Source organism: Vanacampus margaritifer, chromosome 8 (assembly GCF_051991255.1).
Source record: "Vanacampus margaritifer isolate UIUO_Vmar chromosome 8, RoL_Vmar_1.0, whole genome shotgun sequence".
Lineage (NCBI taxonomy): Eukaryota > Metazoa > Chordata > Actinopteri > Syngnathiformes > Syngnathidae > Vanacampus > Vanacampus margaritifer.
Window position 1 is genome coordinate 21,401,895 of NC_135439.1, and position 26,645 is coordinate 21,428,539.

General features: G+C 38.8%; 2 protein-coding genes across 2 annotated transcripts in view; one reads left to right on the plus strand and one right to left on the minus strand.

The window, feature by feature from the left end:
• The first annotated feature begins 294 nt into the window (after positions 1-294).
• On the plus strand, positions 295-4,413 carry glrx (glutaredoxin (thioltransferase)). The gene is made up of 3 exons (XM_077573689.1): positions 295-552; positions 1,664-1,795; positions 4,145-4,413. The coding sequence occupies exons 1-2, from the start codon at positions 346-348 to the stop codon at positions 1,775-1,777; spliced, it is 321 nt and encodes a 106-aa protein (XP_077429815.1). The 5' UTR covers positions 295-345; the 3' UTR covers positions 1,778-1,795; positions 4,145-4,413.
• Positions 2,991-26,645, minus strand: part of rhobtb3 (Rho related BTB domain containing 3) — a 30,961-nt gene continuing 7,306 nt past the window's right edge. Inside the window, exons 4-13 of the mRNA XM_077573688.1 lie at positions 24,698-24,855; positions 24,420-24,528; positions 21,765-21,960; positions 21,465-21,661; positions 14,176-14,285; positions 12,120-12,225; positions 9,884-10,057; positions 5,521-5,687; positions 5,332-5,428; positions 2,991-4,269 (exon numbers count right to left, since the gene is read on the minus strand). Coding sequence (XP_077429814.1) covers positions 4,151-4,269; positions 5,332-5,428; positions 5,521-5,687; positions 9,884-10,057; positions 12,120-12,225; positions 14,176-14,285; positions 21,465-21,661; positions 21,765-21,960; positions 24,420-24,528; positions 24,698-24,855 — 1,433 coding nt within the window. The 3' untranslated portion in view covers positions 2,991-4,150. The remainder of the gene's footprint in view (positions 4,270-5,331; positions 5,429-5,520; positions 5,688-9,883; positions 10,058-12,119; positions 12,226-14,175; positions 14,286-21,464; positions 21,662-21,764; positions 21,961-24,419; positions 24,529-24,697; positions 24,856-26,645) is intronic.

Sequence of the window (26,645 nt, forward strand, 5' to 3'; positions counted from 1 at the left end):
GTGGAACCTGTTCTTATCCCCACACCCCCACCCTCCGATGCATTTCAATGGACGTCAGTATTATATTAAGATTTTCGCTATTCACGGTCGGTTTACTCGCGGTTTTTCTTACATCAAGGATTGATGATGGATCCCTATATCCACCTTACTCTAATGCACTTTTTATGACCACGTCATCTCTTAGCAGAGTCAGCAGTACCATACGACGCACCACACGACCCATATTTGAACGTCGACTCGTTACATTGAAGTACACTAAACACCAATTTTGCTAAGCCAACCCCAGCCAACGCTGAGTCCCTCCTCCGCCGCTCCTCCCCGTTTGTCTTGCACCTCAAACTCAAGATGGCGCAGCAATTCGTCCAGGCTAAAATCAAAGGCGATAAAGTGGTCTTGTTCATTAAACCCACGTGCTCGTACTGTGTCACGGCAGAAGAGATTTTGTCGAAGTACAAATTCAAGCCGGGACATCTGGAGTGTGTTGACATCAGCGCACGTCAAGATATGGGCAGCATGCAGGACTACTTCCTGGAACTCACCGGCGCCCGCACCGTGAGTCTTGGGTTATTGTCTGTACAGACAACCTGATAATTAGTAGGCGGCTGAATGAAAGTGAAAGTTCATAGCAGGACACAATTAACGCCAGACGTTTACTTGGAGTTGGAGCATTATTGGAAATATGACACATGCATGATGCATTTGCCGTTAGTAAGCTATGCGCACGCTCGACGTGACGCAGCGTTTCGAGCGAAAGGCAATCATCGATTTACGATTCGGTAAAAGTCCTACTGCGAACACAAATCATGATTATTGTGTTCCACTCATCCTATGACTTATATGCTGTTTTTGGACTCTGGCTGACCACATTCATCAAAATAGCATTTAAAAAATATACAGTATAATAAATGCAGTAAAAATAAATGTCGTATTTGAATTTTACTGTCGTAAAACAAAAACACTATAAATATATGGTTTACGTCATCATGAGTCACACGCCCGTGGTCATTATCAGTGCAGCATCAGTGGTTTACTAACTCACTTTGGTTTATTTTATTACAGAAAAGCATTATAGTCTATATAAACTATTGAAAAAAAAACCGCTTTTACTTCCTAATGGTATTTATAAAAGTGTGTCTGAAGGTACTCGCTACTAGTACACGCCAGCTTTACCCTCACTACTAATAGACTAGGACAACCAGTGATGCAAAACTGCAATAATTGTCAGCTGTGTGTGACTGGTACTATTAAAATTCTAATAGTTAACATGTTAGGGCTTCATTAGTAGTATCTGTACTAGTGTAGACAACAATGAGTGTGCAGTCTTGCCTGATTAGTAATATGTAGTTGTCCTACTAGATTGCCAAGTAATACTAGTGAGGACAAAGAGTTCACTAGTACATGGACATAAAGTTGGATATCACAGAAATCGAACAAATGCTCAAAGGGCATTCTATGAAAGCTAAATGAAGATTGTGAAACAAAACTAAATGCAATACAGGAAGTAATCTTAGAAGTGTCAAAGATTCAAAAGGAAGTGACTCGATTTATTTATTTTTTGGCATTTTGCAAAAAAAATTAAAAGCAATTTTACATAACCCTAACCCTAACCCTTTTTTTTTTAAGTTTGCAAATGGTCTCATTCATTCTCTTCTTTGGAATTTAGGTTCCACGGGTGTTCATTGGAGAGGAATGTGTCGGCGGCGGCAGTGACGTGGCGGCGCTGCACAAAAGTGGCAAACTGGAGGGAATGCTGCAGTCCATTGGGGCTCTACAGTGACCCACACTAAACTATCAGGTAGTAAAAGAGTTGAACAGACTTTATAAGCGGCTGAAAGAAATGCAAAACATACAGTGATGACTGCATGACAGGCTCTGTTCTGTGTTTACAGATGATCATTTACATACATTTTAAACAAATTAGTAAAATATCGGTCTGTGCTTCGTGTTCACAATGCAAGTCATACTTGATGTGAATCAAGCTTGTTGTTGTCCGAGTAGCCGCAACGCGGTGTCTGGGGAGACGTTGCTTCGTTAAATATGCATGACAAGAGACACAGCAAAGAGAAAATGCAATTTAGGTTATGCTAGTATTTCTCTTGATAACAAGGCAGACCAGTCAGCAGCCACAAATTAAGTATACAGTTGAATAGCAGCCAACACAAGGGCTCCATCAAAAAAAAAAAGCTTGATAAACGGTATTGAGTTTACTCTACTTTATTATTGATAGGTAGTTTTCAGTGGTGAGCAACTGCATTATATTATAGCCAATTGTAACGTTATAGTTACCTAATTTCTTACCTACCAACATCAGAATCAACTCACATTATACTACAAATGCAATCAATTATTTTCAAATTAATATCTCTTGACTGTTTTACTCAGCATCATCTTTGTGCAGACATAGTTTTTTTCTACAGCTCTTGTATTGGATGAAGATTGTATCGTAATGCTGTGGCCACTTTCGTATAAAAGCCTCGCCTTCTGTTCATGACTTTAATCAGCTCAACCGGTCAGAATGGATGCTGTTTGGTGTCGGAGTGGTATGTTGATTCAAAAACATTTATTTCAAGTCAGAAGGTTAAGTACAGCGCGGACAGCTCGAGGTTGCTTTTTTGCCCCCCCCCGAAAATATATTTGGCATTGATATTTTTCTTCCTAGACACACAACAGATCAACTGCGTGTTGACTTCAAGATGACTAAAAAGTTGTCCTCCACACCAGTCGGGGGCGAGCTATCACCAAAGGGTCTAGAAAATGCATTGGCACGGTTATTAATGGCGCCTATCCCAGGTGACCCTGGACTGGTCGCCAACCAATTGTTGGGCACTTCTAATATATAATTGCCTCTAATGAACGTTTGCGGCATAGCATAACGTTAGCAACAATTTTTTTGCTCGTCAGTCATGCATGCTCACCATTTACTTACTGCTGATACAGTCGGCTTAGTTGTCTGTTTAAATGCACAGAAAATATTTATGTTTGATCAAGAATGTTAATTAAAGCTTTTATGAAAATCATCAGTGATACAGTACAGTTGAACAAAAAAAACATAGTTGGAATATAAAAAAAAGTCTATATATTAGAAAAATAATTGCAGCACCAAATAATCATAATTGAAGTGAAACCCATTCCAAATAGAAAATGATACAATAAATTCTGTATCTAACCAGAGGCATTGTGGTTTTGAATGTTCCAACATATTGATGGATGTGAACGTTTCTCCGAAATCTTAACACTCCTGATCATGCAAGTGTGACAAAAGTTATTGCCCGTCTATTACTATGGATTTACTATGGTTTTGGTGTATGCAGCACGCCGCTGTTGAATAGTTTATGGGTATTTCATTCTCAGCCAATTTGAAATGTCGGCGTCTGACACAAACTACGAGTTGAATCAATGCAATGTCATGTAATAATCAAATCTGTTCCTACTAATATAGATTGGAAATCAATGAATATGAGCACAATAAATGGTCATACAACATGGTTGTGCCATCTGTTATGTTATGAGAGTGACGGTTGCCTTATTGATAGATTTTATTACCTCGTCTTCCACAGTTTCCTGTTGAATAAAATTCAAATGGAGCCACTTGACGGGTTGATGCTCTATCACTGAAAGAGGCATGATATGCAAATGTTTTAATTGTGTCCACTACATGGGAGCTACACGTCCTGACAGGGCAGGTGTCAAGTAGAAAAAGAAAGAAACCACACGATCATCCTGATGGTTGGTTGTCCATGTGATGAAGCCATTCAAATGTCACAGTTTCCACCGACCTGGAATAGAATCTCCCACGGGGCAGTCGTTTTATATCCATACTGGTGTTTAGTGATCAGTTGTTTTTGTTGGCCATAATGTCGTAGTGGTTAATAGGATTGCAAAATGGTGCCAAATTTCAAAGTTGGAAACCTTTCATAGGGATTTATGATGATAAACTAACAATGTTTCATTTTTTTAGGCTGCCACTTGAGTGAGTCAAGTGAATAAAAATGGCCCAATTATATCAATTTCAAGTTAATTCCAATTTGGAGTATTCCCCAGTTTAACTTGCCACCCTTTTTGCAACCCCGCTGGTTCCTGACACTTTCCTCCTGGTAAAGGGACGCAAATGTGTTCATGTTGATTGGTCTTTCTCTGCTTCCAGGTGACGTCACATGACCATGCAGCGAGACTTGCGTAATTTGCGTCGCTGCTGCTGGTACTCGCTGAGCTCCTGCAGATATCCTCTGGACGGCCAGCGCAGCCTCTCCACCTGTTCGCGCTCCTCCTCTGAAACACACACACACTTTACTGTATCCAATCTCACGTCCATGTTGCTGTATCACAACCTCTCTTGTGCCCTTCAGTGCCCGTCCAAAGACTAAAATGAGCCTTGTGTGTATAAGGGATGATAATAAAATATACCACAGGGTCTAGAGTGTCGTTTGACTTTCTTTTTATGAACCAGCCTTTTAATTAGCCTTCATCAGAACTTCTGACTGGCCAAGGGGTGCTTATTATTCTACTTGCAATACTACATAATACATGTACTGTATATAAAGTAAGCTATAGGTGGCTTTTAATTTTATAACTGCATTTTTTATAACACTTAAAAAGCGTATAGAAATAAAAAAAATATTACTAACTGTGTTATATCCCACATATGTTATTGTGATTTTTATTCTCCACACTTTTTTGTCGCGCAACAATTCCCACATGATACTTTCGATTTACACAGTTCACATTTCAAAGTCTCCTGGGGTATATATCGTCTGATTTCACTTTACTTACAGTATTGGCACAATTTAACGTTAAATATCAACTTTTCCCCATTCATTTTCAATGGCATGGACATTGAACTTTTTCTAGGTCCCACTTCCACTTCCGTACAATCAACGTATCATTACCACCTGTCTGATACTGCTGTAGTTGATAAAGTGCGTTGTCCAGTAACCAGGAGGTCGCAGGTTCGAAACCCACCTCTGATTGTACATTGCAACTATATCCATGACCATTATGCTAAGTGATATACATATATACCAACTGACTGTCATATCAGGAAATAATTAAATGCATGTTAGCTTTCAGCATCAGATGACACTTTTCAAAATAAATACACCATTAGCTATGGATTTGAACAAGTAGAGTTAGCTTGGTGTTCGAGCAATTGCCTCCCACCACGGAGAACCTGGGTTCAAACCCCGCTTGCACCACATTTTAGTACATTTGATGGTTCAACTGACTATCAAACCTTAGCATTCAGCTTTTCAACATTCCCACGCAATTTCTGCAGAAATTGCACTTTGTGTACTGTACAACAATTGACACTGTTCCCAAGCAATGCACGCTGACCTGAGAGCTCCAGGAAGTCAGGTTTGTGACTGAAGATCAGGTAGTTGTTGGCAATGAAGTGGAGGAGCCACACGTACAGCTGCTCGGCATTGTGACACTGTCAAGCAAAAGAAGGAAACAATATTTCCTAAGTCAGCCGACAGTGTTTTTTCCTGAGAATTTGACCTTCCCAAAATTCAAAGCACCGACCTTTGCTTGTCGGAGTAGTCGAATCACGCTGATGCCAGTTGACGCCAACTCTCTGCTGGGCATACTCTGCAGGTAAGCGCATACACACACCTCGCACAGATGCTGCAGCCGTTTCACCTGGTACATCTCCGCACACACCAGCACGGCCATGGCCTGCAACACGCTGGCTAACAACAACAACAAAACACTACATTAAGTGTCAGTGCAGTCTGTTGCATGCTGCGGAGAGGTGACACATTTAAGGGCAGAACAGGTAACAGATTGTTTTGATGTGTATGAAAATTGCTCACACCTCATAAACATGCTATACACCTTTCCCTTGAAATCGGAGCAACTGCACTCCTTCAGTAGAGAGGGCCATTGATGGATGGATAGAAAAGTACTATAACATATCGACAGTGCCTTGCAAAAGTATTAGCCCCCTTGAACTTTTTTGACCTTTTGCCAAATTTCAGACATTAATCATTAAGTTATAAAATTGGAATTTTGTTCTCATAAAGATTCAACATCAAGTAACACATAATCATGAAATGTAACTATATTTATAAGGTATTTTAAACTCTTTTTTTTTTAACAAATCAATTAATAGTAGGGCGTGTAAAATTATTCACCCCTTTTCTCTCAGTGCAGCCAACCGACTCGAAAAAGTTCCCTGATGATTCCCTTACGTGAGCTGGAGTTGATGGGAAGATGGATAGTGCCAAATACAGGGCAATTTTGGAATAAAACCTGTCGGAGTTGGCAAAAGACCTGAGACTGGGATAGAGGTTTACCTTCCAACAAGACAATGATCCTAAAAAAAAGCACAATTTATAATAAAAAGGTTCAAAACGAAACATATCAAGGAGTTAATATGGCTTAGTCAAAGTCCATAGCTAAATACAATTGAGAAGAAAAATCTGAAAACTGCTGTTCACAAACGCTTCCCATCTAATCTACCTGAGCTGGAGCTGTTTTGCCACAAAAAACGTGCAAAAATGTCAGTCTCTAGATGTGCAAAACTGACAAATAGTTAAAATAATAATAATAATAATAAATTACTGGGGAAATTGGGGCGTGAATATTTTCACGTCCTACTTTTATGAAACTATATTGAAAATATTGTATTATTTTTGTTCTAAATGTGCCTCCATTATATGGCAGAAGGTGGTATTTTTCTACTGTAAAGCATGCGCCTTGGCTCATAAACGGTTGGAAAAAAATGGAGCTACAACATATATTTTCATGACCTTGGTCATTGTCCGTTTACGGATTACACTGCCCCCAAGTGGCCAAATATCAATAATATCCATAAAGGTACTTGCCATAAAGATGCATCATATTATGGTTTACCTGTATTACAGAAATGCAGAGATTGTATTGTTAAACGTTTTAACGACAATGTTAGCTAAATTTTATTTATACTGTGAACGCCCCATTCATCAGACCCACCCACACCCACTTTACCTCTCCCACACACTTTTAACACACTAAACATATTTACTTTCCAAACATAATTGTAAACGCATTGAACACACACAAACAAATCTAGCATGGAATTATATTGTACATGTTAAAAAATGCTCAAAGATAACCCAAAAGATATATTCATTTATTTAGTTTTTAATTATTGATCTTCATGGTTTGTTTAATAGTCACATCACATGGTCAACAGCTGCAAACTCTGCATGTGTGTACCAGCTCCTGATTTAGGTCACCTTTACTATAAGAGCAAGTAAGTATCCTGTTGATGTTGCCAAGATGTCAAATGACAACCTCACAGGCATGTGTGCGGCACCATTACATAATATCACAAGGTAAACAAAAATATCTCCTAGTCCTAACTTAACCTGACTGCTGTCACTCAACATCCTCCTCCAATAAAGTTTGCTTGCTTGCATGGACTTCAATGGACAGCAGGTATCCTTAACACAGATTTTTTTCTTCAGGTTGCATAAAAATGTAAATGATCAAGTTAACAAACTGTATGTTTTCAATGTGCATATGTATGCTATGCGTGCAACTGTAAAGTACGCGGATCATGCAAATTGGTATCCTCCCTTCCTTGGCGAAGTAACCTTGCTTTGTCCTTGAATTCTGAGCTCTTACAAAACAGTCAGCAGCTGCAGGCTCTGGAGTTTTTTTTTTTTTTTTTTTTCAAAATAAAAACCTATGTTTGGAAACAAACCTGTTAATCCTCCGTGTACAAAAAAATGCACTTTGTTGGTTGGTTTTGGAGTAAGAAATTGAATACTTGTTGAAAGTCATTTTATCACAACTATATTGGATATAGTAAATTAATTATCTATTGTGTTGTCTGGTTCACATGGGACAACAGTTGCGGCAGCACATGATTTGATTCCAATCATGACATCATTCAAATGCTGCATCAAGCCAAGTGTACCACTCACGTTGCCAGCAATGAGTTGACTGTGTCTTTAGTTGCCCTATTTCAGCAGTAACTGTATGTAATATTGTTTGTTAGGTCTTTGCCCTTGCATGTGACCTTTTCATGTCATTATAAGCGCATCACAGTCTCGGCGTCATCACTGGAGAGAATAATCATTTGTAATTAGGTTAAAATGTAAAATGAAGTGTGACAGGTTGAGAGAGAGGGACAACAAAAGCACGCCCGAGCCTGTGATCTGACACACACGGAAGCAGATGAAGCCGTTGTCATGGCTAAATCTAATTTCATATTAAGCTCATTGCTGCTCTTTTTGTTGTCCCCCCCGGGAAGCGACGACACAGGCAGTATGTTGCGGTCACACAGATGGTTGATGCGACTTGTCATCTGTGCTTGTGTTGGAGGCTGTGTTCAGCGAGCGAGGCCTCCAGGAAAACACTGCAGCAGCACACTCAAGTCGTTTTTCAGCTGGGAGGGCTGCTTATTCATGGCGTGCTTTAAATAGAAAATTGTAACCTAAATATTTGACGTCGTCACCCATATATAGCGGACCTTGTCAAGTTGAAAACATTGGGCTCTGTTTTTTTAGACAAGCGCGAAACTAGCGCATCATCATTTTGTCTACTTTAGCATATTTGTGAATTTGGTAGATTTTAGACTCGTAGAAACCAGGTTTGACTTGTGGCGCTTATATGCGATTTTGGTGGGTTTGATTGAGGCGCACACAAATTGGTGAATTTATGAAAAGCGAAGCATACATATGTGGGGAATATACTACATTTAGTCTAAAAAGACAATTGTCGAACCAATTTAAGATTACAAATTGACTTGTTGACCAACTTAATAAAATTGCTTCAATTGGTAACACACAATTGAATTTAGTTAATCCAAAGTGAATATATTAAATTTAACTCATTCACTCCCAGCCATTTTCCCTGAAGCAACCCCCTTCACTCCTAGCTGTTTTACTGGATTTTGACTAATTTTGCAAGGCCCACAGAATATTTTGTTCTATTGCTATAAAAACATGGAACCTACCAAAAGAAAGATTAGAGTCTCTTCTTTCATAAGGAAAAAAGTATATTTGTATCTTTTTCCATTTTGAAGCAATTAACATTAGAATATAGCTGAGTTTCATCATTATTCACAAATCTGTTGAAAACACTGGGGGAAAGAAAGAACATGTTACGACATGGCCCTGGTTGATCTCTTATACTCTGCTGCCACCTTCTGGCCGTTTAAAAAAACTGCAATTGCTTTAAGTGACCTCTTCAGGTCAGAGGCTGCATCAAAGCCTTCTGGAGTCTAGCATAAAAAAAAAAAGAATCCAATGAAAAACATATAAATATGTTTTTGGGACCATAGCATTAATTAAAATAGAACGTTTTTATACATTTTTGGGAGCAAATGAGTTAATGTTAATCCAATATATCCAATATCCAATATATTAAGTTCAACTTTTTTTTTAACATGGTCAACAATTCTCTTTTTAGAGTGTATACTTCATAGTAAAAACTGTGAAAACTGTAGTTTCACTTGTACGTGACAGATGCATGCATACATGACCAATTCCCATAAAACTTTATAGACTGGAGGTGCATTGGCCAGCAACTGCAGATGGACTAATGGTGCCTCTGATATTTTTCTTTTTTGTTGTTGAACTTTTAACTAAATGAATATTAATGCCCGAATTCAGGATTTTGCATAAAATTGGATATTTATAATAGGCGTTTATATTTGTTGCTGATCCAAATTAGGATTTGGCCACAATGGTAGTCTGCGTTCAACTAAGTGCAGAGTAATAAATGCGTTAGTCTCCCTGACTTATTTAAATTCAAACGCAGAGCCCAAGAGAGCTTGAATGAATAAAACATTAAGTGAAAGTTTCAGCATCATACATACTCAATTGGAGGATTTAATTAGGGCAGACCAGGAAGATTTTTGTGACGGAACGTGGTTTGCATGCAGTAAACGTACCAGGACAACAAGAGTCAGTGTAGAGGTACTCCAGGAATGACAGGAAAGTATCTGACGACACCCCGTGGATGGGCACCACTCGACTCCGGGCCTCTGCGTACTTCCCACTAAACATGGCCGCCATGACATCACAGCGTGCTACCAGCACTGCTCGGTGTGCTGGCAATACACTCCCTTGAATAAACACATCATACACACAAGTGAATTTACACTGCGAATGGCGGGAAGAGATTCCTTTGCACCCCCAACTTAGATGAGTGAGAATCTACAAAGCAATATTTGTTGACTTTCCAAAAGGTGTAATGTAAGAGGAATTAAAACAGGCAATCCAAATCCAGAGTACTGTACAATCTAGGGGTGTCAAAATTAGTGTGTTAAATGACCGCCCCTTACTTGGAAAGCCTGTACTGGGAGAATTCCAGTTGCAATGCAGCAGACAGGTCCACGTCAAAATTCAGCAGTAATATATGTAATAATAATGCATACATTTGTGGAGACTGGGGTCAAGTTGTATTTTACAATTTTAAAATGTGCAGAATTTCAGAAGTTACTTCATGTTAAAGATTAGATAGCTCTTAATATGAAAAGAAAAATGCACTAAGCTGTCAGTCTTACAAATGCAATAGTGCCTTCTAGTGGCAGAAAAATGACCCCAACATCATGGAAGGAAATGCACAAGCTTTCCAAACATCATGATTGCCATGAGCCGTGCTGATTTAAACAACAGCAAAGAAGAAGCAAAACTTCCCCTCATGTTAAACTAAGGCAAAAGATTTGTGGTTTCAGTTCTGAAGGAAAAACAACTAAATGGGAAAATATAATTAAGACTTCATTTTCACTTTCAGCTTCAACTTTGTGTCTGGTCCTCTCAAGACATCCCCTCATATCAGAAGTGTGTGTGTGAGTGTGTTAAAAGAATGAGAAAAGCAAAACCTGTGAAATGAGCTATTTTGTGGTTTATGTTCTATTCTGTTTATAGTGTTTTGATTTACTCCGCCTCCCCCCAACACTCAATATTTCATATTCAGCTTCTGTACGACTGCTTAAACTAGAGCTCGGACTCGCACCCACAATCACCCTCAGCTGTGCGTTTACCGTTTAACTCATTTAATCGCAGCCATTTTCACTGAAGCAACCCCTTTGTTTTACTGGATTTTGACTGATTTTGCAAGGCCCACAGAATATTCTATTCTATTCCTATAAAAACATGGAACTTATCAAAAGAAAGATTAGAATCTCTTCTTTCAACAGGAAAAAACATTTTTTTGTATCTGTTTCTGCTTTGCAGCAATTAGCATTAGACTATAGCTAAGTTTCATCATTATTCACGAACCTGATAAAAACACTGGGGGAAAAAGCTTTTTGCAACATAGCCCTGGCTGATCTCTTATACACTGCTGCCATATGCTGGCCGTTTTTGTAATAACTGCCATTGCTTTAAGTGACCTCTTAATGTCAGAAGCTGTAGCAAAGCCTTCTGTATGCTCTAGCAAAAAAAAAAAATAAAATAAAAAAAATATATATATATATATATATATATATATATATTTATTTATTTTTTTTTTAATTTATTTATTTATTTATTTATTTATTTATTTTTTTACATATAAATACGTTTTTGGGAGTGAAGGACAAAGTATTAAAAACATATTTATAAATTTTGGGGTTTGAATTAGTTAATCGTGAGTTAACAATTGAAGTCATGCGATTAATTACGATTAATTACGATTAATTACGATTAATTACGATTAATTACACCCCTAGCACAAACGCTTTCTGGCTGTATTAAGCTGTGCAAATTGTGTTTAAATTTAGCTGACGTTATGAGTAATGATCTTCCCGAATGGGCTCTTGAAATCAACAGGAAATAGAGACACATGCAGCCTGTGCACAAGTCGTGACATTTTTGGCAATTATTCTTGAAAAAAATAAACATAACACCCTCGCAGAATAATCCTGAACTGGTTTGAACTCACGGCTACAAAGAGAAACGCGTCTCGCTGTCCTTGTTATCATCTTGTTATCTAGGGGGCCCTTTAAAGAAGATACGTGGGATGAAACGCATAAAGGATGGAACACAATTTGTCCTTCGGACTGTTTTATCGTATTTTATCTTCTTATGGATGACCAGGCCTGTCAGCAAGCTCATAATTCAATCAAGCCTGATAAAATGTGACCTTCCTCTCCCGTGTGACTGCGCATTCATTTGTGAATGGTAATTACAGCATCAACCCACCCTGCACCATGAAGATGACATCCGAATAAAGGGGGGAATTGAAGAGGTTGACGAGAGTCTGGGGGCCGAGCTGGGCTGCGCGTGCGCTTGGGGTATCTCTGGTGCTCTGCACATACACACAGGAAGCCAAAAGAGGAGACGACAGTGGGTTAACACCTGAGCGGGATGACAAGCTGTTACAAGGCAATTGCTATTCTGAACATTTATCTCGCATCCCCGCTGGAATACATATGGCACCTCTCATAGTCTCACATAGCGCTGGCTAGACACACTTGAATTGCAATGCCAAGCGCATCATAAACAGAGGTGAAAACTGGAAACCAAATGCTTATTTTTCAATCTGTCCCATTGTGCTGTTTAACAAATATGACTGCTACCGATATAGGCTATACAGTATGGTGACAGCAATATGTAACTCATGTTTTCAAAGGTTAGTTTCAATTAATTTAGTAATGCACTTAGAGGTGTCTCCTGCCACTCCCATCTTTTATTCATTCATTTAAAAAATTGGACTGCCTATTTACATGAACCTTAAACAATAACATAATTAATAAAGATGAATACAGTGCTTTTAAAGTAGGGCTGGGAATCTTTGTCTCATGATTTGATTTGATTCCAATTTTTGGGTCTGCGATTTGATTCAGAATCGATTATCGATTCAGAACGATTTTAGATTAAAAATTATTTGATTGACAATAATCTCTGCTTCAATTTATAGATATGCAAAGAATTGACATGATCTACTCCAGCCTGACTCGCTAATGCTAATTAGCGCGCTACTTGTGGCACTTTTATCACTCAAAAGAACGACTATTTATACAAAACGCTTCAGGAATGCATACAGAGAATACGCTTACCCAAATAGTGCCATCAGAGACTAATTCACATAAAGCATGTAGTGTAAATTTTTAGTTTAGTATGATATACAACATTGGCGCGCTGTTCGGCGACCTGTCAGGCTTCTGTCTTCCCTCTGTTGGTCTTAAGCAAATGTTGTTAGTCTGAACACGTGCATGTGTAATGGCAATTCAATTCCATTCCATATACTGTAGTGTATATGTTCACTTTTATACAGCTCTTGTATTAGATCTGATCAGATTGTGCAGGTGTACTTCATATGTCCTGTATGATACGTTTCACAAGGTCTGGAAGCAGCAGTGTGGACAAGGTAAGTGATTTTGTCTTATCTGTCAAACATATGATGACGAGACATTTAAGAGAGTTCATCCTGTTGAAATAATGCCTCAGCTTGTCCTAAGACATCCATCCTTATGTAGATTTGGTTCTTCTAGATGGGCCTGCGCACAGACCACCTGCCACCTCTCTTAATCTCACTCTAAATTTAGAGCAAGAAATCCTGCTGATGAATTTCATGCCTGATGTCTTGTATTAAGACCTGACAGATAATCTACTTTTGCTCCCTCGAGAGCAAGTCTTGTTTATTTGCAGTTAATTCCCACAGTATCAGAGAGGCGATTATGCTGACTAATTATGTAAATATGCTAATTATTACAGCACTGTGTCAAAACAAGATCTTGCTGATTAAAGCCAATTTAAAAACATGTTTATAAAATCAAAGAGCAGATTTATCATGTCACAGGCTAGAGTGAATGTACTTAATTAACCTCTGATTTGGTATGGAAAGAGATATCGCAGCAAAGTAACCCAAATTGGGTGAAACAGCAAACACAGCGCTGACAGAGAGAATACTGGGTTACTTACACCCAATAAATTGGGTTGAGGATTTGACCCAGCACGTTGGGTCAAGATTTTGATCCAACAAGGGGTAAACACTACACATACTAATGAGTTAATGCTACCAAGAAATTGGTTACTAGGATATCAGTATAACTGTGGTTACATATAATACGAATGTTATTATCAACATTTTCTAATAAGCAGCAGCAACCTTTCCGTTAAGTAACCCAATCTGTTCAAAATCCACAGTTACCGAGTGAGTGGGTGTGTAAAATCTCAGGATTTATTTGGGTTTTGTTACTCTGTAGGTATGAGGAAAGAAGCCGAGAAAATGTGAGAGGACAAACTTAGAACTCACCCTTTCTCTGCCAATAAGTGATCGTATGCGCTCCATAAACTGAGCCACTGCAAGCGAGTTCTTCAGCTTCTCTTCCAAGGCCTCCTGGAGGTGCTCCCACTCCCACGCTCCTACAAAACATCCACAAATGCATTGATTCCGTGGACCTCAAAAAGTACAAAGTTTATTGAAACACATCTCAAAGTCCTCGGTTGCAGGTTTTATGGACACCCACATAACTGACTTGGGAATACCCCAAAAGTATTATATAATCTGTGATGGTCAGGGTCATCAGTTCAGTTTGAAAGGTTTTGTTTCATCCATCCATTTTCTGAACCGCTTGTCCTCACAAGGGTCGCGGGGGGTGCTGGAGCCTATCCCAGCTGGTTTCGGGCAGTAGGCGGGGTACAGCCTGAACTGGTTGCCAGCCAATTGCAGGGCACACAGAGACGAACAACATCACACTCACAATCACACCTAGGGACAATTTAAAGTGTTCAATTAACCTGCCATGCAAGTTTTTGGAATGTGGGAGGAAACCGGAGTACCCGGACAAAACCCACGCAAGCACGGGGAGAACATGCAAACTCCACCCAGGAAGGCCGAAGCCCGGACTCGATCTCACGTCCTCTGCACTGGGAGGCGGATGTGCTAACCAGTCAGCCACCGTGACGATTTTGTTTCAATTTAACTCGTTTGTTAACTGGTCAGTTAGATCATTCAGAAATAATGCAATATTGTTTTTTAATTAGGTGGCTTAACCCTCATTGACACGTGTACAGTCAAATAAGATCCAATTACAATTATAACAGTATATCAGTTATTTTTGCTTTATTATCTTTTACATAAAACGATATGTAATGTTTCGCGTACAGACGAACACTTATAAAAGTGATTATCAGTGTGAGCCAAAAATATCCCCTTTTCTTTTTCTTATGACTTTTGCTATTAGGTAGACATCAGCCTGTCATGGATGTCTTCATAGATCATCTGCTTGATGATGCACAGCTTTTATGGATGGGGCCTTAAAGAGACAGCAACTGGAATGGCTTGTTTGAGACAGAAGGAAAGGAGAAAAAAATAGTGGTTCATATTGAAGTCATGGATTTTTTTTTTAGAGTGACATCATGCAAGACACTGACACACCTGGCAAGATTAGCTAAATACTGTATATTATGATATTTTCTGGCACTTAAGTTAAGTGTGAGGACGTAATTAGTTGTTTATTAAATTTCAGTGGATGTCTTATTTACACATTGTTTTCTTGCCTAGTGCAAGTCTTGTGCAAAGCGCAGTCTAACTGTGTGGGTAAAATTGTCTTTTAGTATCTTCTCAGACTTGTGCAGGTGGGCATTTGTTGATTGTGCACCGTTATGAGAGTGAACACAGTGGCGGCCAATCACAGCGGCTGCCCTCATTCCCGCACGGTCTACCTGGCAGTTGGATGCAGGAGATCGTTGCGCACAAAATACATTTAAAACCCGTGGGCAGTATTTTATTTTGAAATGGCTTGGTCGGAACCATCAAAAAGCCCAAAACGGGTCACAAACAGGTCGAATAGAAAATAGATTAATTTAACTCATTTGCTCCCAAAAATGTATAAATATGTTTTTATTTTAAATATTAACATGCTCCCAAAGACGTATTTATACGTTTATGTTTTTCTATACTAGAGAATACAGAAGGTTTTGATGCAGCCTCAAAACTGAAGAGAATGCTTGAAGCTATGGTAGTTGTTTAAAAAAAAAGGCCGGCAGGTGGCAGCAGAGTATAAGAGATCAACCAGGGCCATGTTGCAAAGAGCTATTTTCCCCACTGTTCTAAACAGATTTGTGAATAATGATGAAACGTAGCTATATTCTATTGCTAATTGCTGCAAAATGGAAACAGATAGAAATATACTTTATTTCCTGATGAAAGAAGAGACTCTAATCTTTCTTTTGGTAGGTTCCTTGTTTTTATAGCAATAAAACACAATATTCTGTGGGATTTGCAAAATCTGTCAAAATCCAGTAAAACAGCCGGGAGCGAAGGGGGTTGCTTCAGTAAAAACGGCTCAGAGTGAATGAGTTTTTGTACACTTGTATGACAAATTGTCAACTTTGACGGCTTATTTTTTTTCCCACTGGACACCATAACATCTCATATTAGTGCTGATATTAGATATTAGAATAGGATAAACTGGATTGATTACTACTACACATTCTTTTTGGCACATTGATCACCTCATTGTCAATTGACGCACGTTTAAAGGTCAGCCTCATGTTTGCATGGGTTTTAGCTGGCTCTACTCTGGCTTCCACATTCTGATGAGAAGACAAATTAGCCACAATAGACGTCAAAGGGTTAAAAAAAAGAAAAGAAAAAGAAAAAACGATAAACAGTCACACTTAATTCATCATGTGACTGTTCAATAACATACAGTAAGTGATACATTTGCAGATATATTTAGTATACTGAGCCATTGACAAATCAAATAACTCAGCAGCACGCTTCAAAAGGAAGCACAGTCTTACAGAGTTAGCATCAACCTAGTAAAATCATGGCCTCTGCGACACACACACACACACACACACACACTTACTTATAAAATTGTGTGAACATCCATTGACATAATGCATTTCCTAGCCCCTCCTCCTAATCCCAACCATCAAAAATGATTGCCTTTCCCCATTCCTTACCCTAACCTCAACCATAACCCAATTCAAACCAAAACTCTAAAACCAAGTCTTGACCCTCAAAAAGAGGTCTTGAGTTGTGAGGACCGGCCAAAATGTCCTCACTTCACAAAAATGTTCTCAATCTGTTGGTTAAAGACGTATTTTGGTCCTCACAATGTAGTATGTACAAGTACACACACACACACACACAGACAAATCAGAGCGTGAAATTCTTTCAAGGGGGGGATATTTTTCTGTCACAGAATCCTCATATTATTCTGAGGGGCAAAAATCTGCTAAAATGGCTTGCCAGAATGTCAAAATCGTGTGTGTGTAGTCTTCAAACAAATCAACATCTAACAATAGCTCCTGAGGCGTTTCTTACTTTCCTTGGGCAATGCAAAATACACACATATATGGATTAGCCTTTTCAGAAAAGTACACAAAAATGTACCAATTTACCGTTTGTGTTGCATGTGAGGTTGGAGATTAGAATCACCATGTTGAAGGTTAACGGTCATTTTTTACGCAACACATAACACTGTCTCCTTGCAGTGTCTTGAGGAAATGTGACATTCATATTCTGCTCTTGGTTCCTCAAGGCAAAACACACTCATCGTATTATCCTCTACACCTTCCTTATCATGACTTTCCTTTTTTTTTTTTACCTTCTTCACAACTTTCCCCCATTCCTCTGCCACCCTCGTCTCCTCCCACATGAGAAGAAAAATCCACAATGCACACTGCACCACCCGTCTTCAAGAAGTGAGCACTTCTTCTATAATCTGCTCAGCTCTCACACAGATTACGTGTTTGTGTTTCTCCTGCAAGCGTGATCACAAATGTGAGCATGTGTGCCTTCATCAACGTTCAAACGCACGAAAGGCTGCAAATCAGATGTTTGATTCTTGCACAACACACAGTCTTTGATGAAGGGCTCCACTATCCGACATATGGCGAGCAAAGCACTGCAGCCTTTAAGCCGCACTCTGAGAAGATTTTCATGAGGCGCAGAGTACATCACACGCTTGTTAAACTAGGCGCCATGTGCTGGAAGAAATGCAAAAGTGGAAAATTCTGCGGTTGCACGTTGCTCGAACTACAGCTAAATGCGATGTTGGTACGTACGTTACTCGTTTTAAATAGAAGTCAGTACACACCTGCAACCTTCAAGCATCTGCTAGAAAGAAAAAATGTCAGGAAAAGCCTACTAGTACTGAAATGTATTTGGCAGAACTTTAAAAGGTGGCAAGTGTGTGCTGACTCCCATTTAACATGAATTTGAATGTTAGTTCATTCTGGCTGCAGCCGCATCCCAGTTATAAGACACACTTATGCAACCACATAGTTAAAGTTTATTTTATTTCCCCTCTTTCCATTTATAAAATAGATGGCAATTGATACAACATTACGGCTCCGTATAATACAGTATAATATGTATCGTTTTGTATTCTATATATGATGCATACAAAAAGATATAAGCAGAGGTCAGCCACCTTTACTGCCAAAAGAGCCATTTTAGTCCATGTAAATAATAAAAAATTGTGAGGACGGAAACAGTGTAATTGTGTTAGTCCAATGTACTGAAGGCCCAAAAGCTAATTAGAGATGCACCATAACAGAAAAATGGACATAATTACTCCATAATAAATGTCCATATATATGGTAATGTTCTGCCTCTCTTCATCCTTTTTGGACATTTTATGGCAATTAATTTAATTAATTTTTTCTGCCTTTTTTTGCAATCCATTTTCTGACATTTTTGGCAATTTTGTGGACATTTTATGAATTTTTTTTAGATTTCTTCTTTTGTTTTGGGACATTTTATGGTTACTATGTGAATAAATAATTTCCAGCCTTTTTAAAAAAAAAAAATGGACCTTTTTTTGTGCAAGTTTGTGGACATTTTATGGTAATTTTTCGGATTTCTATTTTGTTTTTGGAATTTTTAAAAAACATTTTCTTGTCTGCTTTTTTCTCAATTCTCTGACATTTTTGCCAATTTCATGGACATTTCAGTTTTTTCTCTTCCTTTTTGGACACTTTATGGTCACTTTTCTTTGGACTAAAGAGCCACATGTGGCTCCAGAGCCGCATGTTGCAGATCCCTGATATAGAGCAAATTGTATTATAAATAACACAGGCTTTTTTATTTGGAAACAAATTCTATGCATTACTTTGGCTCTTTTCATGGGTTGTTTCCTGCCAGCAAAGAATGATTTATCTTCAAACTGAACAGAGTAAATGTTTAAATCTCTGAGAAAAAGACTATTTAACACCTCTAATTTGACAAATTCTAGCTCAAAACTCCCGCTGGTGTAACATTAAACATTGGACCAAACCCAATAACAGAAAAACTACCATCTGCTGCCAAAGTACATTCAATATTTATTCATCAAACTGTAATATAGCTGTTATTTTTTATGTCAGTCTGATAGGTTTCCTCTACGTTTAGAGCTGCAGCAGACAGAGCATAACATATATTTTTTTAGCAGTTGGTAGGAAACAAGAATAAAGGAAAATCATAATTGACATCCTCAGGAACATCTAGGCAAATAGGAAAGCTTTGCAGAGCATCAACGTCTGACTATAAATAAGAAAAGATGAAAATGTGTAGGCATTTTGTGATCATAAATCAGTCATGGAAGGAAATGCACAAGCTTTCCAAACATCATGATTGCTATGAGCCACGTTGATTAAAACAACAACAAAAAAGAAGCAAAACTTCCCCTCATGTTAAATTAAGGCAAAAGATTTGTGGTTTTAGTTCTGAAGAAAAAACAACAAAATGGGAAAATATAATTAAGACTTAATTTTCACTTCCAGCTTCATCTTTGTGTCTGGTCCTCTCAAGACATCCCCTCATATCAGAAGTGTGTGTGTGAGTGTGTTAAAAGAATGAGAAAAGCAAAACCTGTGAAATTGGCTATTTTGCGGTTTATGTTCTATTCTGTTTATAGTGTTTTGATTTACTCCACCTCCCCCCAACACTCAATATTTCATATTCAGCTTCTGTACGACTATTTAAACTAGAGCTCTGACTCGCACCCACAATCACCCTCCGCTGTGCGTTTACCGTTTAACTCATTTAATCGCAGCCATTTTCATTGAAGCAACCCCTTCGTTTTACTGGATTTTGACAGATTTTACAAGGTCCACAAAATATTATGTTCTATTGCTATAAAAACACGAAACTTACCAAAAGAAAGATTAGAGTCTCTTCTTTCAACAGAAAAAAAATACATGTATTTTTATGAATGATGAAAACACTGGGGGGAAAAGCTTTTTGCAACATGGCCCTGGCTTATCTCTTATACTCTGCTGCCACCTGCTGGCCGTTTTTGTAATGACTACCATTGCTTCAATCATTCTCTTTAGTTCAGAGGCTGCATCAAAGCCTTCCGTATGTTCTAACATAAAAAAACATTTAAAAAATAACAACATATAAATACGTCTTTGGAAGCATGGTAATATTTCAAATAGAACGTATACAAACGTTTTTGGGAGCAAATGAGCTAATCATTGCGTCCCGAATAACTCAAATGGGTTACTATTTGTACTTTTGCTGAAAAACATGTCATAGTCCAAAAATAATAATAATTCAAATTGATATGGGAAAATTGTACATTGACTACACTTGACAACACTTGTATATGGCACTTTAACTAAACCATGTTGTTCAAAGCGCTTTATCTTATGCCTTATGTTCACTTTCTTGACAACATATCTGAGAACACATACCAACCTATGGAAAGGTTCCTTTTTAGTTTAAAATAACTTACTTTAACCTTCAGGATCCCTCGCCGTAAACTGACCAGTGGCAGAACCCAGAGTGTTCTTTTGTACCAATTTTATAATCCACCTGCTTGCGCCTTACCAGCTCCCAGCTAGCGCTAAGCCAACCTGGGTATTTTTGTATTTCACTCCTTTCCTTATGATGGCGTGAAGGGTAACAGTGAGTTAACAAAGCCAGCGTTGATACACTGCCTATCTCAGCTTGTTTGACTGATTTAAACGTAGCGCACTTTCACACACGACCTCTACTACCACCGACACAGCCCTAGTTTAACTCATTTGCTCCAAAAAAACGTATAAATACGTTGTATATTAAATGTTTTAAGTGTCCCAATGACGTATTATTGTATGTTTTTTAAATTTATGCTAGAGCATACAAAAGGCTTTAATGCAGCCTCTGAACTGCAGAGAACGGGTAAAGCAATGGTAGTAATTACAAAAACGGCCAGCAGGTGGAAGCAGAGTATACGAGATCAACCAGGGCTTGTTGCAAGCAAGCTGATTTCCTCACAGTTCTAAACAGATTTGTGAATAATGATGAAACTTTCTATTCTAATGCTAATTGCTGCAAAAACGGAAACAGATAGAAATATACTTTTTGTTCCTGATGAAAGAAGACACTCTAATGTTTCTTTTGGTAGGTTCCATGTTTTTTATAGCAATAGAACACACTATGTTATGAGCCTTGCAAAAGCTGTCAAAATCCAGTCAAACAGCTGGGAGCGAAGAGGATTGCTTCAGTGAAAATGGCTGGAAGTGAATGAGTTAAACATATCAACACACAATCAAGTTTTTGTTCACATAGTGTATCTTATGAAGATTTTAGCAATATTTAACTGCGTTGTGGTGATTTACCTCTGTAAATGAACATGAGAGTCTCCCATAAGCATATACACAAGAGAGGATCCTTCACCACCAGACGAGAGAGGCGACCAGCCAGGTGTCCCTCAGATCGAGGCATGTCATCAATTATTCCTCCATCCCAGGTGGAGAGTAACGAGTGAGGGGCTCCATCCCTCTCCCTGCAGACACATCGTGACTGCGGCCGTTCCCTGTCAAACCAGACAATATTTAGCACAAAGGAGGAGGTAAGCACCTGCTGGCTACAGATGGCGAAATAGCTTGATAGCATAACACTGTACGTATATCTCCTACCTGGTCTTGGGCCCCAGGAGCAGCTGTCGGAAATACGGGCTGACAGCGCAGAGCACTGATGCATGAGCCCATCCCAGTTCTTTCCCAGAGTCCCCAGCATAGAAGGCCACGTCGGCAAACTGCACGCCACGTTCCAACAACCACTGCATGTCTTGGGAGAAGCTTGACTCCTCCACCCGAATTGGAGGAAGACGAGCTGTGCAAAGGGTGGAAGTGGAAGCATGCCAGGTAAGAGTGGTGCAGGGGAGGATAGGAAGATGAGTTGTAAACTCCACAAAAGGGCCTGATAGCCTTTTCTTCATCTTATCAATTCTTTAAATGTTTACAGTTTTGGGCCATGAAGCTATAATGAAGAAAACATTCATATTTTTACAAAGCTATTATTTGTTTCTTTTATAAGGAATATAAGATAATCAAGCAACATAATGGACTTAAAATGTCTCCATTCGTGTGCTGTAAACTCCTTCTTCTTAGTTATGTTTTCTTGGCTTTAGTTGAGCGGTCCATCGAATCAGAGCGAGTGACGCCATAAAATATAGAGTTAAGTGACAGGCAGAAATAAATCCTGCAACCCTGAAGGACCTTTAACTGTCAGTCTTTATGTCGGATTACAAACACAGAAGCAAAGTGGACAGATGAATATATTGAGGATGAAGAAAATGAAATGATATTATTTCAATGCAATAAAAGAAAATACAATCAAATATTTACTGTCTGAAACGCAAGAATGTCAAATTCTGTGTTTTGTCCTTGGAGATGCTTTTTTTCCCCGCTCACTCCTCTGCCTTCAGTCTTTTCTTCAGTAAGTTGAAAGTATACTCTAATGAGTTTATATTAGCTAACTATGCTCTGTTTTAAAGTATTTGTCTAAAAATGGGCAATGAGCATTGCAGTATACACCTTACAATTCATCTTGTGACTTTTAACATTGATACCCAGGTCTTTTCCAGAGTATTCTTATGTTATGTTAAGAAATGTCCTTTTTCATCACCCCAAAAAATGTATTCAACCATCATCTACTTTATTTCTCTTAAAGGTCCCATTGTATGAAAATGCACTTTAGTGGGGTTTTCTCTCAATAATATGTATCATCCCTGGACTGTCTACAATCCAACCAGGTATAAAAAAAGTCCGTCCGCGACTTCTTTAGCTTTCTCCTCTTATATGAATTGTGTGCTTCAAACGGGCAGATTAAACTTCCGTAACCGTTTGACGTCACTAAGTCACGCAAGTGCACTCTACCCCGCCCCCGCGGGTTAGTAGAAACGCCTCTGGTAAAGGTTTGTTACGCCCACAGAAATTCAAGAAGCTGGCTGCTCATACGCTCCATGGAGAGCAATGGAGAAACAATGATCAGGAAAAAGTGGTTGGTTGCTTCCTTCATTCAAGTCTTTGAGAATAAAGTGGATTAATTTTATTTTTGAAGGACATGTACCGACAGCATTTCCCAAAAGAGTGTTTTGTTAATGAAAAGCCTGTTCAGAGCTGGATTTGCAAACATAATGGATCGGTCCCAGCGGGCGGTGTGTGACACAACTGGAAAAGTGAAAGATGTAAGTTTAACATTTTATTAGGAAAATAGTTTGTGTCTTAAGTGGGAGCTACATTTGTCGTGTGGAGGTTGTTTGGTTACAAGAGGTCAGATATGATAAAGCAGACATGATAATATAGGATAATAAAAGCTAAAAGCTGGATAATAAAGCACCTCCCAAGCATCCAATGGCCGCTGGAGCGTACCCCGGGTCAAATCTAGGCATTTGTCGGCCCTCTCCCTCCGGAACGAAAAGTCTCTCGTCGGGCCAAGTCCGGTGATGTGTTTATGTCGACGGTAGGATTTAGCGTTCCGGAGATACGGGGGGCGGGAATTCCTAAAATCTCCCCCTTTTATTATTATTATTATTTGCGTATTGTTTTGCCAAGATACAATCCGCGGTGGTTATTTTGCCATGACTGGCAACTCCCCACCTAGTTGACGTGACTTTGTGATGGTAACAGGCCGCTAAGTTGTCTCGACGAGACAGCTTGCACGTTACCTAAAATGCGCACATTTGTGTTATTCATAACCCCTTGTAAATGTCTACAAGCATTCACGGCAAATCAGAGACATTCACGGCAAAATAACGCTCTTTACTTCCTGTTGATGACGACGCCTGGCTTTTCGGTGAGTGCACAATGACGTAAAGCCTCGAAAAAATACACGGACTGAGCACTGACTAAATCATGTTTTGTTGTCTGTCGATCAGGGTGAGTAAATTCCAACACTTGATTAAATTAATTTGGTCAAAGACAAGATTAATTACGAAACTTGTCTAATCCCAGCTGCATCAAAATAAAACACTCTGGTGTTGAAAACAGTCCAGACTAAAATTGATTTTGACTTCAGTGGCAGTCTACCTTTCACTTCATCTCTCTTCTAATTTCCAATTCAGAAAAAGACATATCGATCCAGACCAAACCTTAGCACAGCTTTTTTTTTTTGGGCTCTGTAAGTTTGAGAGACGACTATTTGGTCAGTCTACTGGATAGAAATGGAAAAACTGAACAGGAAAAAAAAACATTATTGTTGACTGAGTGTTAAAACAATTGTTTATGTTATTTAGTGGTCTGCCACAAAAATACAATTATCAGTTTTAAACACCACATTATTGTTCTGACCTGGTTGTTCCAAGTGAGGCGGGCGAAGCTCGTTGACTTTATTTCCTCGCCTCTTTTCTGGCTTCTCTTTAGCTTTGTGTTTTAGACACTGAATCATGAAGTACTCCAGCTGAATAATACAGAAATACACGTATTCAAAAAAAAGGTACAAAAATAAGTTGTTACATCATCTGTTCTTTGCTTGGGGAACAAATTGCCCCCATCATAAGATGTATTATCTTAAAATTGAAAAGGCCTGAGGTGAGATGTGCTGCGTCTGTGTGTGTGCGTGTGCGTACCACGCTGCCAAAGTAGCGACCCACGAACACATGGTTAAGCGAGGGTAACTCCAGGTAGGTGGCCCCAAGGTCCCGGGACAGCTGCAGACCTTCACTGTGAGGCACACAGCTGCTCCAGTCAGACGCACACAGCGGGCATGTACAAGGGGGGCCCTCGTCTGTGTGCAGGGAGGACAGTCCAGTTATTGGCCAAACAGTGACTGCATTCATATTTTATTGAATATTCTATTCAACAGAAAAACGATTGGATCCCAAATGTAATGTTCATGCTACATTGCAGGTTATTAAGCTGAATGGTCATGTCTCAAATGAAATTCAAAGAGAACCAAAGTACACAAACAAATTACTTCAGGGCAGCTGATATACTGTATATGGGCATTTTAGAGTCATCAATTAATCAAACCAAACATGCTGATTTTTATAACTAGTATATATATATATATATAATTGCATGTGACAAAAATATACAAAAGTCATTTCAAAATTAACAAGTAAAATAAAATGTCATTGGCATGCCCATTACCCAACAACTCATCATAATACCTCACAAACTCCATCAAATCAGCATTATCAGTGGTGACAATGGACTCATCCACTACAAGAAAATGCACTACATTTTGTATTCTAACTCAAAGCTGCTTTATTACATCAGCAGCCAGTACTTCAGTGCGTCTGGTTGCTGAGGAATCTGACAGGGAGAATTGCTCAATTTTAGCTCTAATTTCCTCTTTTTGGTTGCCTTCAAACATTGTGTCCATCACTTCAGTTAAGCATTCATTTATTGTTTCTGCATCCGAGAATGTAAGCACTCTCTTGCTTTTTGTTGCTGTCTCATAGATGTGACAAGAATCCTACTTGCAGTTTGTTATGATGATTTTATTTTTCTTGTTTTTCCTTGTGAATTTTTCATAAACATCCATTCAAAATTGCTACGCTTTGTCTCATAATGCTGTTTCGAACTAGAAACTTTCATCACAGCCATAGTTGTCGCCTGCCAAATTGCAAGCAAATTGGTCTCGTGTTATTTGGAGTGAGAACAGATGCAAATTTTTCACTCCATTCATTGAATTGTCAATACTCAATTCACTGTCCTACTTTCTTCTAGCAGCAAACTTTGAGCACCATTTTTGTATAATATTCGCAGCAGTGCACTCAATGACCCGGTAACGGACTATCTTTGCAATGTTGGCATGGAGACAGGTCCTGGTACAGTGTATACCAGGGGTCTCCAAATCCAGTCCTCGAGAACTACCTATCCAAGCCTGGTATCTATGCCAAAAGATTTGTCTAAAAAATATTCACACAAATAAAATCGTGATTTTCACATATTTTTCTGATCCACAAACATTTTCTTGATTTTCACGTGTTTTTCAGATCCACAAATATATCCGCGATTTTCAAGTCTTTTTTTAATTTTGTGTGTACATTTTCCATGACTTTTGCTTGCGAGTTGTCGCACATTTACTTTTGAGACAAACATCACGCCTTCAAGATATTCTCATACACCCAAGCTCTCGGATATTCACATGCGTCTAAGGCCCGTTCCTCCGCCGTCCACGAGGAGGCAGTGTTGCTGCCTCCATTGAATGGGAATGAGTCGTTTCTCTTTTAAAATTGGACTTGGAAAAACTGAAATAGAGTCTTTATCTGATCTTCCATTATGTCTTTATTTTGCACAAGTCGGGAAACAAAACGCGACTTAGTTTGTTTCCCTTGAGCTTGTTTTGTCTTCACTCGAAAGACACTCTTCTTCTGCTGTTAAATTTTCTAGAGGTAACAGTAATAGAACAATAGAAGAAGAGTGTCTTTGGAGTGAAGCCAAAACATGCTCGAGGGAAACAAATTAAGATTTCCCGACTTTTGTCAAATTAAATTAACACATAATAGAGGATCAGATAACGTCTCGAATTCCGTCTTTCAATTTCCAATTTGAAACGAGAAAGGGGAG